Genomic DNA, 15,218 nt, shown 5'->3' with positions numbered 1-15,218 from the left:
TTTGCTTTTGACTAAGTGAAAACCTGGCAGTTTCTAAGCTCACATACGAGACTACCCTTTCCTATTTAAATACATGTTTGAGGAAAAGGTTCCTTGTAGCCAGGGAAAGCTGCCTTTCCTCCATTGAAAGACTCATCTGAGAGGGCCCTTCTTTCCCTCTCTACTTGTTTCTCCTGGGGAATGTTCATTGCCATTAGTATGGACACAGCACAGCAGCTCACCAACAGCAAAGGTACTTCTACAAAATCAAATCCAGAAGGTTCTTCTAGCTGATGACACAGTGACTCCCTCCCTCTGAAGAGGCTTGTTGGTCTTCCTTTGCCTTGCCACTTTGAATGGGGGTGGGAAATGCCATGTATGTGGAAAGGAAAATATAGAGAAAAGAACATTGATCTGGTAGCTGTGCCATCAACAAACAGGGGGATTAGGCATGTCATTTAACATACCTGGGGCCTCAATTTCATTATCTAAAAAACAAGGTAGTTGGCTTATATGGTCTCTAAGAATTCAACTGCTCTAAAATTACGTGGTTATTGTTCTTAGGGATCTTAAATATGGTCACTCTTAGAATCATATACTTTTCCCTTGTCTCTCAAGACAATGTGGACCTAGGATTTGTCCAGTGTACATGAAATTTCTGTCACCACACTTCAAAGGCCTTTTTCTTTGATATCTACCTAATCTGGGGTTGATTGATCCTAACAGTGATTGAAAGGAATGTGTTTGAGGGAAATCTTAGGAGAGTTGGCTTGTAGCAAGTGGAAAGGCTTCAGAAATGTTTGAGGCTGTTTCAAGATCTGGTTGTCTTTCAGTTATCTGGTTGATGTTCCCAAGCAACTTGTTTACAGCTTGTCACAATTCTAGTATAATCACTAAATCCAAGGTAGCCCAATTCCCAGGCAAACACAGAGCCAATCCAAATCCTCCTTCCATTGTTTTTATCAGAGGGTGCTATGGAGACAGCATGGACTTTGGAGTCAGCCACAGCTGGGAGTTCACAATCTGACTGCCTTTTTCTGCTTTTGTGATACAGGTTAACCTCCCTGTATCCTGTAGAGTCATCATCTACGAAAGAGCAATACTTACGTATTTATTTACCTTAAAAATTATTATGGGGTCAAATGTGATGACAGACAAGAAGAGCTTCTCATGTGCCTCTTGAAGAGAACACTGGACATTTGTATAGCTCTTCAGCATTTATGAAACACTTCATAGAAGTAGTTTCATTTAGGGTGTTGTGTGGGTAAAATATCATTTAGGTATTGAGGCCTGAGTTAGGCTTGCTGGGTAGGAGCCCTGGGCTTTGGAGCTAGGTCACACCAGATCTAGAGCCTTGGCTATCTTGAGGGTCTTGTCTAAAATATCTTTTTATGTTTTCCAGGAATCTGAATTTCTGTGTTTGGAATTTGATGAGGTCAAGGTCAACCAAGTCCTGAAGAAGCTCTCAGAGGTAGAAGAAAGTATCAGCGCACTGATGCAGCCAGCCTAGCTGAAGATGGAGCTGTTGAAGCAAAGGTGTTCATGATCCCTCCTCAGGGACCTGCTTTTAAAAAAAAAAAATCGTATTTCCCCCATTGTATTAAATCCCCAAGTTCAAATCTTGCCTGCCTCTGCTCGCTGCAATTTCTTTCTCTCTCCCTTTCATTTACTCTCATAGTTGATCTAATGCAGAGGTTGTTATACTGCAGCATACAGAGGCACTCATAAAAACATTAAAAGGAAAAAAAAAAAAGGGCCTTTAAGGACCCTATCCTCAGAGACTTGGATTCAGTAGGACTGGGGTGGGATCAACTTTAGAAACCCTTGCTATGGTGGCTTATTCCGAGGTAGGATTATAGGAATTTATACATGATAAATCACACAAGAATTAGAAAAGGGGGAGAAAATATTTTACTCATGCAAATACAAGGCTGACCAAATGTAGGCTGAGCTGCGGCCTAGAGGAGCCTGCCTAACCTGGTAGAGGTTTACTGACCTTAGTAAGACATAAGATGCTTCTGGAACTGATTCAGGCATTTGTATTATTTCTGCCTAAAGCTGGAGGGTCTGGTTTGATCTGAGCTACTGAGAAACTAGGGCTTTTCTGGAACCTAGAACTAAATTGGCCTCATCATAAAGAGACTCCCTTCACTTATCTCAAGTCAGGATTGTGGGAAGGGAAAATGTCTCCTGAAGTGATGTGAGGTCTTTTGCCTCAGAAAATTTTATCTGAGTCATCAAATAAAACCTCTTCAAGAAAATTTCTTCAAGAAAACTAGCCAAAACACTAGGTCCTGGTAGAGAGGTTATACCAAACACCAAGAATATTCCGAGAGGAGGAACTGTCAACCAGTACATTGAGGCTATAGTCCTTGTTGAACTTTGTCATCTGACACTGATAACATTTAGAAACTTGCAGTTGCCTTTGGGATGTAATGTGTCCCAAAAATGTAGTGCTCTTTGTCTGCGGTTACAGTATATGTCAGTTCTAATAAGTTTATTCCAGGGCAGTAATAATTCCTCTTCTGTTAAGCATTTTCTCCTAAATCAGTTTAAAGACATTTTAGGAGCTTTTCCAAAACCCAAGCAGAAAATCTGGCTTCCTCCCTGATTAAAACCATCCCAGCAGTTAGTAAACAATGACTAGAAGGTTTTAAATGTAGCCCCTGTGGACCCTTCAGAAAACATCTTGAAATAGTATGGTAAATAGATTCAGAAAAAGGTGTGTGGTTTGGCAGAAGAGCTGTTAATAGATTGCTTTCTGTTCTCAGGGCTACTGTGATCCAGGAGATTTTTAGATAATGTCTCTTGCTATAAAAGGGAAGAAAAGAATATCTCATCAGATAATGGGATTCCATATGTCATTGGAAGGAAGAACTGTAGCTACCATGTTAGTACTGAGTCACATTTCCAATGAAGGTCTGTGGAAGCCTGAAGGAACAGTCTGTGGGCCCACAGGGGAGGACATTGTCATGGTTTGAAGCTCTGTTTAGCTCATCCTGTGAACGTAATAGCCACGGAAGTGGACGTCGGCTTTTTTTTTTATTATATCCCCAAACCATAGGTCATTGGAAAAATGTTAATGTATACTAAATTTTTCATAATAATAATAAAAGAAACTGGTTGCTGAAGGTGGGCCCCACATTTAACACTAAACAGTTTTGAATGCAAGTGGTTTTAGATAGGGTGTGTTTGCATGTGTTTTATATTTACCGGTGATTTTTTACTTTCTGATTGCCAGGGGAGTGTATGTTTATTATAGTCTGTTGTGAAAATATAGAACACACTAAGAAGAGTTAAATGACCCATCAACCTAACATACAGAGGTAAAGAAGGCTAGGACTAGAAGAAGAGTTGACTTTCCCTAAGTAAATTCCTGGAAGTAGAGCACATGAATTTTGAGGGATTTTGTTTTTTGTTTGTATTGAGGTATAGTTGATGTACAGAGCACACAGCTTTTAAGACTTTCATAAACATTACAAATTGCTCTCCAGAAAGGTTAATGTCAGTTTGTGTCACCTCTAAGAAAGTATGAGACTAAATCATTCCCTTTCTTGCCTGTTGGATATTATCTGGTTTTTGTATTTTCTGATACTAACCTGTTTTTGTATATTTTTGCAAGGGACACTTACTTAAACTAGGATATCTTCCTGGGGATAATGCAAGCATGAAGAAAGGACCAGGGAAGGAGAAAACTAGCATAAGGGTCCTAGCAGACCCTACCAGGTTAGGTTAAAACCACTTTGAGTTTAGGAAGTGTGGAGCAAAATAAAAATAATCCTCAGCCTGAATTGGGCCTTGTAGAAATTGTCCCTGCTTACACTATAAGCACTGTAACTTAAGTCTGTTTAGAAACAGTACAGACAAGCCAAATGTTGCTTTCAGAATAAAGTCAGAAAGGAACTTTAGACTTCAGTAGTTTCATGTTGATAAGGAGCAGAGGATTTGGCCTTATTCTCAGGACTGCCTTTTCTTGGAAGCTCTCGTTCCTGTCGGCTTCATCAGTGGAGGCTTAAATTCGACCATCATAGTCTCCTCTTTCCTTTATATAACCTCTCTAACCCCAGTCTTATTTTAATGATGACTCAAAAGGAATTACAGCATTTTAAAATTTAACTTAGTCTTTCGCAAATGCAAGCAGGTGGTGAAAACCAAAGGATGACATTGAGCATCTGAAATCTTAAATAGCTGACATTGTGTCAGGCTAGTAGTTATTGAAGTTCTTTTTTTAGACCTGAGTGAAAATTTGGAAAACAGAATATAATAGAAATTAAAGGAAAATAAATGTTAAACAGATGTTAGAAAGTATTGTTTCTGAAGTACACAATAAATATCTAGACTAGTGAAGGGACAAGGATATAGAAGGAAGCCTTCTAGAGTCAGCTCAGAAATGATTGGATATTTTCCTAAAAGAACAGGATGCTGGAAAAAGCTAGGCCTTTGTGGGACAGTTGCCACCTTATAATTCTTAAGTGTTCAACTTCCCAGTCAAGGTTATCAAATATTTTAGATGGTGATTTAGCCAGCAGAAGGGAAACTTAAATAGAACATAATTAGTTTGCATTCAACTGTAGTTGCAAAGTGTGCAGTTTTTCACCTCAAAATTTGAGAAATAGCAATTTTTATCTAAGTGCAGTCAGTTCTCCCTTATCTGGGGACAGCCAAAAACCCCTCTCACAGCATTACAATTTCATGCCGCGCTCACTAGCTTTTGTTGCAAAGGAACCTGCCTCGGCCTGCTTCCTGTCAGATAAATGGTGCTGACTGACATAACTTACAAGTTTAGTACATATATTATCAGAATAAAATACTAAACCTGTACATGAGAAGATAGTAAAATGTGGGTATTTACATCTTTTATTCACCAAAGACTATAAGTAGCCTTTTGTTTCTCTCTTACCTACCCTTGGCTAGTTTTCTGTTTCCTGCTGGTGTTAGGGTTTCAAGTTCTGTTGATTTACAGGATGGAGGTGGGGGAGAAATGGAAAGGGGGGAAATATGGATTTGATTGCACAATTGGAATAAGAGATTAAACTACTAGTTTAAAAGGAATTTCGGCTGAATAATGAAAATAGTTAAAATCCTTAATGCTGTAATTATACTGTTTTTACATTAAAGAAATAAAAATAAATGGGAATTTTATATGATTCATATTCTGGCTGTTTTTAGAACCATAGCTAAATGTTGGCACTGATCTCAGAATGACTGATTTGGAGGCTTTTGTAGAAGTTAGTTTATCGTCTTGTCAAAATGGGGAAACATATAGACAGACAGGGCAGAGGACTTGTACAAGGCTGTGGTCAGGAAGAGACCTTAGGGTACTGTCTTCCATCTCTATGTTCTGCCTGCCAGACTCACCAAAAGAATAAAATGTGCTTGTAAAAAATACCTAAGTCCTAGCTCATTGCGTTTAAATGATGATAGTTCTTCCGGTGATGATTTTTGTATGGAGATATGACCTTGGGGGCTGTGAGGTCCAGTGTCACTTGCAACCTGCATCCATATTAGACCTGTCTCAGTGCTGAGGCTGCTGATGTTCTTTGTAGAGCCTGATGCTATTTCTTATTACCTTGGCCTCACTCAATGCCACCCGTCTCTAGGGCAAGATGCCAGATGAATCTGCTGCCACATGGGGCTTCCTGGCTCCACAGTAGCCAGAGAGCAGCAGATTATCCTGTCCTTGCTGGACAGCCATGACCCAAGTTTATAAATACAGTGTAACTCTTGGTCATTAATTCATTATAACCATGTCTATAGTGAATTCTGTAGCAGCTACTTCCTCACTATTGTGGTTTTCTCAACATGCTCTACTCACACTGCAGTAGAACAGAAATCAGGTCTTTTTTTTGTTTTTTACGTTTTAATTATAAAAGTAACACATGTTGGGAATTCCCTGACAGTCCAGTGATTAGGATTCTGAACTTCCACTGCAAGGGGCACGGGTTCGATCCCTGGTCAGGGAACTAAGATCCCACAAGCTGCACAGTGTGGCAAAAAAAAAAAAAAAAAAAGGAACACATGCTTTACTTTATTAAAGGTTATTAGATTATTTAATTTTTAAATCAGTATAGAGTTGTATAGAGCCAAAGTCAGTCTTCCTTGCCTTTTGCTTTAAAAAAAAATCTCTCTCCCCTGAAGTAGTTGCTGTTACTAGTCTGGAAGGTGTGTTTCCTTCCACACACTTTCTGTAAGGGGGTATATAAATACATACATACATAAACACACGTACTATATCTATATCTATATATATGTTTATATAGTTATATGTTCAGGTATACCTTCAAAGAATCATTTTAGTGGTTCTTAACTTTTGGTTGACACTTTATGTCTTAAAGAATGAAAGGTTTGGTTTCTCTTTCCCAGAAAAAAGACATGCAAATATTCACTGAATTTTTCAGTCAATATCAGGGGTTTCATGAATTCCCAGAAGGCAATCTGCCACGACTTCTACCATTTACAGCAGAAACCTAATGAATCAGTATACTTAGGGTGCTCTTAGTTGGATCTTCTGATCAACAGTTTATCACAAAATCTTTTTTAATCACAAAACTTTGAATTAAAAACCTTATGAAAAGTCTGAGTTCACTCCCCTGTGTGACAGCCGAGGATCCCTCAGTACTCCATCCTCATCCCTTTGTGCCTGCTGAACCTTCCCAACTGCCATCACAGCACCAACAGCATTTTAGTACAACTCCTGGTCCATACATCTGTCTTCCCCCACCCCCACCCCAGTGGCTGTGAACTCCTTAAGGGGAGGGACCTTATCTCATCATCTTTGTATCCTTTCCCTTCCGCTACTCGCAGAAGTCTCCACAATTGTGCATGAGATGAATGAGCACCAGAGGCGTGATGACTGAGTTGAGTATTAATCAAATCCAATGTTTCCATTTAGTAGGGAAAAAGAAAGTGAGAGATCTAGGTTTGAATCACAACTCTGCACAGGCCTTACTGTGTGACCTCAGGCAAATTTAGTTTTCTCATCTGAAAATAGGGATGATTTTTTTTAAAGGGATGATAAATCAAATTCACAGAGTTAGGTACTATAAGATAAATAGGATTTAGGAGATAGTCTAAAAGACATCTTTTAAAGACCCAGGGGCTCTTTGCCCTGGCTCTTATTTACAAGTTGTGTGAACTAGGGCAACTTATTTAACATCTCTGTGCCTCAGTTTCTTCATTGGTAAAAATGGGATGAAAATACTATAATATCTACCTCAGTTGGCATATTGGGAGAATAAAATGAGTTAATATGTAGAAAGGTCCTGGGATAATATCTGCACAGAGCTGGCACATACAAATGTTTGCTGCTGCTATTTTTATTATCATTATTACTATTGTTAGGAACTGTCTCCTTAGGAAGCTAAAACCAGTAACTATGAAGCAGTTTATAAGCATTTCAGGTCAGTAGCCAATTAAGTGCTAAATTGAATGGTGCGAACACAACTGCTGTGAGAGTTTCAGCCGCGAGAAAGGTCAGAGGGGGCTGGAGTCATCAGGAAAGGTTTATAAGCCAAAGCTTTTTACAGTCAGGTGAACTTGTGAAGATGGAGAGGTGGTCTTTGGATCTGGAGGTGGAAAGGGAACACGTTTCCAGGATCGGTAGGGTCACTCCCCTTCATGGAAGGAGCCTGCCTTTTCTCTTGGTGGATGTTTACAAATCCGAATCATATCCGGCTCATCATCTGGGGCTCAGGTTCTAGGTGATGAGTTGTTATAAACAGAGAGCTGAGAAGAGGGAGACTAATGCAGTTGTGTTCCCATGGAAGACAATCAAACAAAGCTAAACATAGCTGGAGTCAGAGAACCTGTGACTGCTAACAGACGTGGGACTGCGCAACTGAACAAACCCCAAGGCTTACTCCCTCCCTGAGGAGGTGAGGCCACAAGCAGTTTCTGTAGCATCCTTGGCAGAGCTCTGGGTCCATTCTGGCTCGATTGGGAAAGGAGGTGAAGTCTATTGTTCTTTCAAGGGTCGCTTACCTGTCTCCTGAAAAGAACCCCCAGAGCCTAGATTCTGGAAAGGGAAGGGAAAGTGAGGAGAACATAAAAAACAACCTTTGTCTTGTCAGGCCATGAGATTCATGTTCATGCCCCCCAAGCAGTTTGCAGGAAGGAATGAGTGTCTTTTTTAAAAAAAATTCCCACCTGCTCTTTCCCTCAAAGCAGAGTTTAGTCCTGGTGACTCAATGGGGGTGAAGGTTGTTACTCTGCAAAACTGAACTTTGCCCAGAGTTTGTATTTGCTGTCAACCAACATTAGCCAAACAATGGCCCAGGAAGGCAGATGGACCAGGTAACATTCACTTTTCCCTGGAGCCCCAGCCTAACCTGGAGTGACCGGCCCGGGTAGGGCTGGAGGTGAGGTGCCGAATCCTCTGGGCACTGGAGGGCCACCTGGCTTTGGACCTCATAGACCAAGGAGGTGCCTTTCCCGAGATCCCCTCTGAGGTGGAAGAAAGCAAATCGCTTCATAAGTTACTCACTGTATGCTCCATTAAACCATAGGTGTAACCATTTGCTGGATTAGTGTACCACCACTTCAAATATGGTCTATAGGGAATTTAGAGAAAAATCTTTTCCCTCAGTATCAGGAGGTAAATAAATTAAGTAATAAATAAGTAAATAATAACTAACCAGATAATTTGAGTTGAGGAGGATCCAGTAGGCAAGTTATCAGACCCACCCAGCTCCCTTGCTGAGACAGGTAGACAAAAGCTGATCCTTCTCTGCATCCATGCTTATGTATGTGATTTTAATAAACGGGGATAGTAAGGCAAAAGTTTAACCAACAGTCCCCTTTCCTCTCCCTGCACATACAGGGAGCCGTTCAATAAAAAGCTAAGGAAATTGGATTCTGAAGTTCCCTGAAGAGCTGGAGAAATCTCCTCACAGGGGACCCGACCCTGGGAGAATCAACTTGCAGCCCCTGTGGGCAAGCGGCCCGGGAATCATTGCTGGAGGGGCAAGACCCAGCTAGTCCCTGTTGCCCTGCGTGAGCCCTGGAGACAAGTGGTTGCTGCATGACAGCAGGGCCATTCTTTGTAGCTCAAACACCACACCTAGTTTTGCACCTGGAAGCTTCACCAATTAACAGACCTCCTAACTGTGGTTTGTTAAGGAGCTGGTTTGAGAAGACAAGGAGGGATTAAACTCTTATCCTTTCCTTCCATTCTTTTATTTTATCCTTGTCCTGGAGAAGGACTGAAGATTGCTGGTGGCTTGTTCCATTTCTCACCCTTATTTGGCCAGGTGCTAAATCACCCAGTCAGAATTAAGCACATGCTTCCAGCTAAGACAAAGGTTTTTGAGAGATTTAAATTTTTTCAACTATTAAAAGTATCACCATAGTCATAGGAAAAATCAGGACTTTTGTAGGATTTCTTTGCTTTCATAGTTTTTGTTTGTTTTTGTTTTAATTTTAAATACAAAGAAGGGAGGAGACTCATAATCTTTTTTCCAGGACTGTTAAGGGTCTTAATCAGGCCTGATAGTCGTGCAAAGTTTCCAGAGGGCCCTGTGGGAGAAGTGTAGGGCTGCCCAAGAGGCCCTCTCTACTGGCAGAGGGACTGATTATATTTCAGGGATAAAAGGATACCTCCCATTTCAGGAGCTCAGAAACAGACATTGGCCTTTCGGTTGGAAGTATGTGGACATTTCTGTCTTCAAGGAGCTGTTTTGGTTTGGTTTGAACTTTATACAACTAATACATGGATACATTGTCCTTGAGAAGCATTTAAACCTTATAATTAAGGCTAAAGTCCCCTATGACCAATACGGGCCATCCTGGTTTCTTCCTCCTCTTCCCCAGCAATAACCTCTGTGGTCACTTTGAGTGTATCTCCTTACATGTTTTTTTATGATTTTTTACCTACCTGCGTATATGCCCACATTTGCAGTATTGTTTTATGTATTCCTGTAACACAAGTGCAATCACACTGTATATATTATCCTTCAAGTTGCTTTTTCCCTCAACAGCATGTTTTGGGACTTTCCTAAATTAGTACTACAGAGACCAACAACCCACCAAACTGATATAGAGAATATTTCAAAGTGGAATCATCTGAACTACAGAAGATGTGGAAAGAAATTTCGTTAGAACTTCCCTTGTGTGATCAGAACAGAGTTCTACTAGAGCCAGCTGCCAGCACTCTTCCCCCCGTCACCCTCACAGCTCAAATCAGAGAGGCTGCTGACCTTGGGCACCAGGACATCCCCCCCAAAATTGTGTAAACACATCTCACCAGAACCTTACATCCCTTGAAGCCCCAAGCCCCTCCCCTCCTATTAACCTGGTATATAAACCTTGACTCCTAGCTTTTCTGGGAGCTACTCTATAGAGTAGTACAGGGAGTACTATGGGGTGGTCTTGCATTTGCAATATTAATACATTTTTCTCCTTTTAATTTGTCTATGTACAGTCCACTCCCCCCATTCAGACCTAAGTTGGTGGAGAAATTTTTCCTTCCAAAAGTTTATATAAATTTACCTCATTAATTTCAACTACTGCATAGTATTCCAGAGACAATAGTTTTTGGTGATTTTTTTTTAATTCCCTATCAATGGATTTTTAAGTTTTTTCCAGTTTTTCCCCATTGCAAATAATGCTGCAGTGAATATGCTTGCACGTGCCTCCCTGTATACACATGCAAATATATCTTAGAAAACAGGAATTGCTATATTATGAGTTATATGCTTTTTAGATTATAGATACTGGCAAAGAGACCATGGAGTATGATAAATGTTTTGTTTGTTTTTTTATCTTTTTTTTGGCTGTGTTTGGGTCTTCATTGCTACCTATGGGCTTTTTTCTAGTTGTGGCGAGTGGGGGCTACTCTTCGTTGTAGTGCGCGGGCTTCTCAGTGCAGTGGCTTCTCGTTGCGGAGCATGGCTCTAGGCGTGCAGGCACATGGGCACGTGGGCTTAGCTGCTCCACGGCATGTGGCATCTTCCTGGACCAGGGATTGAACCCCTGTCCTCTACATTCGACCAGGGAAGTCCTCAATCTATTTTAGAGGATAAAATTGGAGGAATATTCCCAAATTCTGTTGAGTACCTGCTATATTAACATACCCATCAAGGACTGGGACTGAGACAGAAAAGTACACATGGTGTATATCAAATTCTATGTGTACTTGTGTATCATTGTAGTAGAGGGTCAGTTGAACACACACGTGCATGCCAGTAGTACTAATAAAAAATAATTACTGTGAAAAATAAATTGTATTTTGGCTGTCAGGCTATTTGTCATATTTTTCATGAGTATCTTACTGATCACTTCTCTTGGGGTCACTTAGGTCACTGGACTTTTTTGCTGAGGGAATACATAAACCAGTACTTCCTATTCACACTGAAGTCTCTTGTCTTTCTGTGAGGTCTCATCCTCATCTTTTCACTCTTGGCTCTGATCCGAAAAGGTGGAGTGCTTTTCTCTCCAGGCTGTTCCTCCCTGAAAGTGACTGGCTGCCCCAGCAGCTTGCCATCTTCTGGGATGAATTAAGAACTACAGTTTTCCTCTGGGGTGGACTGTTCCCAGAATCTCTCAAATGCAGGATGCAGGAGATGGCCTGTTCTTACAAAGGCAGAGCTGTGGAGGAGGAAACATAATAGTGTCATCTGAGATGGGAGTGGTTATCTGCAAAATGCAATTATGACTGCTTCTAATTTGTTGCTCAGAGAGATCTCATACTTAAACCAGATATCAAAAGTTTTAGGGACTTCACTGATGGTCCAGTGGTTAAGAACCCGCCTTCTAATGCAGGGGACGTGGGTCCAATCCCTGGTCGGGGAACTAAGATACCACATGCTACAGGGCAACTAAGCCTGCGTGCCACAAATAGAGAGAAGCCCACTTGCAACAACGAAAGATCCCGCGTGCCACAACTAAGACCCAATGCAGCCAAAAAATTTTAAAAAAAAAGTTTTAAGTTGAAAAGATATTGAAGTGGTACCAGGTGGTAATGCAGGGAAACTCTTGAATCCCCAGGTTTCCTGAGATTCTTGCCCTTCCTCCTTCCCCCACCACCATGCCTAGTACTGGTTTTAGTGAATTCTGAAAGAGGATCTTGACTCTCTGAATTCGCACTTAACTGGAAATGGTAGCTTTGATAATATGTTAGAGCAGCAAGTAGTTCTTAACCAGGGACGGACATCAGAATCCTTTGGGCAATGTCTATCAAACATGCCAAGTCTGCTGAAACAGAGTCTGGGTGGAGGGCAGGCACATGTATTTGGTGAAAGTTCTGGAATAATTTTTTTTAAATTGAAGTATAGTTGATTTACAATGTCATATTAGTTTCAGGTGTACAGCACAGGGATTCAGCTTTATATATGCATGTGTGTGTGTATATATACACATATATAAATAAAACTTCAGATTCTTTTCCCTTATAGGTTATTACAGAATATTGAGTATAGTTCCCTGTGCTATACAGTAGGTCCTTGTTGGTTATCTATTTTATGTATAGTAGTGTGTATATGTTAATCCCATCCTCCTAATTTATCTATCACTCCTCCTGTCTGTGAGTCTGTTTCTGTCTTGTAAATGAGTTCATTTGTATCTTTTTTTTTCAGATTCCACATATAAGCAATATCATATGATATTTATCTTTCTCTGTCTGGCTTACTTCACTTAGTATGATAATCTCTAGTTCCATCCATGTTGCTGCAAATGGCATTATTTCATTCTTTTTTATGGCTGAGTAATATTCCATTATATATATACCACATCTTCTTTATCCATTCACCCGTTGATGGACATTTAGATTGCTTCCTTGTCTTGGCTATTATAAATAGTGCTGCTATGAACACTGGGGTCCATGTAGCTTTTTGAATTATAGTTTTCTCCAGGTATATGCCCAGGAGTGGATTGCAGGATCATATGGTAACTCTATTTTTAGTTTTTTAAGGAACCTCCATAGTGTTCTCCATAGTGACTGTACCACTTTACACTTCTACCAACAGTATAGGAGAGTTGCTTTTTCTCCACACCCTCTCCAGCATTTATTATTTGTAGACTTTTTGATAATGGCCATTCTGACCAGAGTGATGTGATACCTCATTATAGTTTTGATTTGCATTTCTGTAATAATTAGTGACTTTGAGCATCTTTTCATGTGTTCTTTGGCCATCTGTATGTCTTCTTCGGAGAAACGTCTGTTTAGATCTTCTACTCATTTTTTGATTGGGTTGTTTGTTTTTTGGATATTGAGTTGTATGAGCTGTTTGTATATTTTGGAAATTAATCCCTTGGAATAATTCTGATGTGCCCTTATGACTAGGAACAACTATTCTATACTAGTGCTATTCTGTGACAAGATTGGTATGGACATTCAGAGTAAGTGTTAGAAACATTTACATCAGTGTCTGTTGAATGTAATAATAAGGTTGAGCTTATACAGGCATACCTGGTGGATATTGCAGGTTTGGTTCCAGACCACCACAATAAAGTGAATACCACAATAAGGCAAATACCACAATAAAACAAATTCCACAAATAAAGCGAATCACACAATTTTTCTTGTTTCCCAGTGTATATAAAGGTTATGTTTACACTATACTATAGTCTAAGTGTGCAATAGCATTATGTCTAAAAAAGGTATGTACCTTAATTAAAAAATATTTTATTGATAAAAAAGATGCTAACCATTGTCTGACAGCACAGGGTTTCCACAGACGTTCAATTTGTAAAAATAGCAGTATCTGTGAAGTGCAATAAAATGAGGTATGCCTATATTGTGCATATCTTTTTTTAAAATATATTTTTTGTTTGTTTTGTTTTGTTTAATTTTTATTTATTTATTTATTTATTGGCTGTGTTGGGTCTTCGTTGCTGCACACAGGCTTTCTCTAGTTGCAGCCAGTGGGGGCTACTCTTCATTGTGGTGTGCTGGCTCCTCATTGTAGTGGCTTCTCTGTTGCAGAGCACGGGCTCTAGGGGCGTGGGCTTCAGTATTTGTGGCACATGGGCTCAGTGGTTGTGGCTCATGGGCTCTAGAGCACAGGCTCAATAGTTGTGGCGCACGGGCTTAGTTGCTCCTTGGCATGTGGTGTGTTCCTGGGGCAGGGTTTGAACCCGTGTCCCGTGCATTAGCAGGTGGATTCTTAACCACTGCACCACCTAGGAAGTCCTGTGCATATCTTTTTAAATTTCATTTTGTGTTTTACAGAATTATGTATCTTACAAAATTATCAGGCTGTGATAGATTGGAAATTTTTTAAATTCCCTGGTTTTACAGTTTCCTGATCTTAGGTGAGTAACTAAGTCTCAATGACCCCTTCTGGTAGGTCGTTGAGAGGATTAGAGGTAACAAATGTATCTAAAGTACTTAGCACAGTGCCTGATGTTAATAGAAGTTAATGGGATTCCATCATGGAATAGTTCCTAACAAAACTATCTTCCAGTTGGCTGTTGAAGAACACACAGAATCATTGAGTGTGATGAGTGAATCTTTTTATTCAAGCTCATGAATCATATTCTAACCAACCTAGAGTTCATGGCATGACAAATTTGAGTGCCTCTATAAACCGTTCAACCATGAGTAAGGGAGATTAGTGGCCATGGCAGTTATAGGCCAACCCCTGGCTAGCAGATCTTCCTCCAATCTCTCCTTCCTGTCTCCTCTCATATTCTCCTTTCCATAGTCCTTTTCTCTATTTCTTCCCCCAGGGATCCCAGCTGCTTTTATTTCTTAAAAGCATAGTCATTTTCTGTTCCTGAAGGAGGGTGGGGGATGGAAATTTCTGGCCACTGTGGTCTGGCCTACTGTTCAAGCATCTAAAAATAACCAGACCATTCATACTGGGCCAATTAACCTCCTGCTGGCATTACTGCTGTGTCCTTATTGTGCTAAAAGAGTACCTGTTCCTTCTTTTGACATGTTACAAAAAGCCCCTTTCTCTTACCTTCACCTTGGTAGATATCAGTGTCATTATTACTGGGGGCAGTGTTGTGTGATGGTTAAATACAGGTACTTTGGAGCCAGGAACTTTGGGCTGAATTCTGACTCTGCTCCTTGTTAGCTGTGTGGCTTAGGGAAAACATAATTTTTAAAAATTATCAAAATTAATATTAGAGGCAATAATATCAGTTATTTATTCTAGTGGAGAATAAGTTTGAGCCCTAGCCTAACCTGAATATTTAAGAAAGTGAAATGGAGTAAAGGGCTATAACAGGCTATCTTTTCTTCCAGGATTCTACAGTTGTTTTGTTTTTTTGTTTGTTTTTAATATTTATTTATTTGG

The 15,218-nt window shown here is 40.2% G+C and overlaps 1 protein-coding gene across 1 annotated transcript in view; it reads left to right on the top strand.

Annotated features, from left to right (window-relative positions):
* COMMD1 (copper metabolism domain containing 1) overlaps positions 1-1,598 on the top strand; it is a 152,111-nt gene extending 150,513 nt beyond the window's left edge. The window contains exon 4 of the mRNA XM_057741635.1: positions 1,382-1,598. Within this exon, the coding sequence (XP_057597618.1) occupies positions 1,382-1,489 (108 nt within the window). The 3' untranslated portion in view covers positions 1,490-1,598. The remainder of the gene's footprint in view (positions 1-1,381) is intronic.
* The last annotated feature ends 13,620 nt before the right edge of the window (positions 1,599-15,218 follow it).

Source organism: Hippopotamus amphibius, chromosome 7 (genome assembly GCF_030028045.1).
Source record: "Hippopotamus amphibius kiboko isolate mHipAmp2 chromosome 7, mHipAmp2.hap2, whole genome shotgun sequence".
Lineage (NCBI taxonomy): Eukaryota > Metazoa > Chordata > Mammalia > Artiodactyla > Hippopotamidae > Hippopotamus > Hippopotamus amphibius.
Note: the sequence above shows the minus strand (reverse complement) of the source record. Positions and strands in the feature narration are given on the sequence as shown.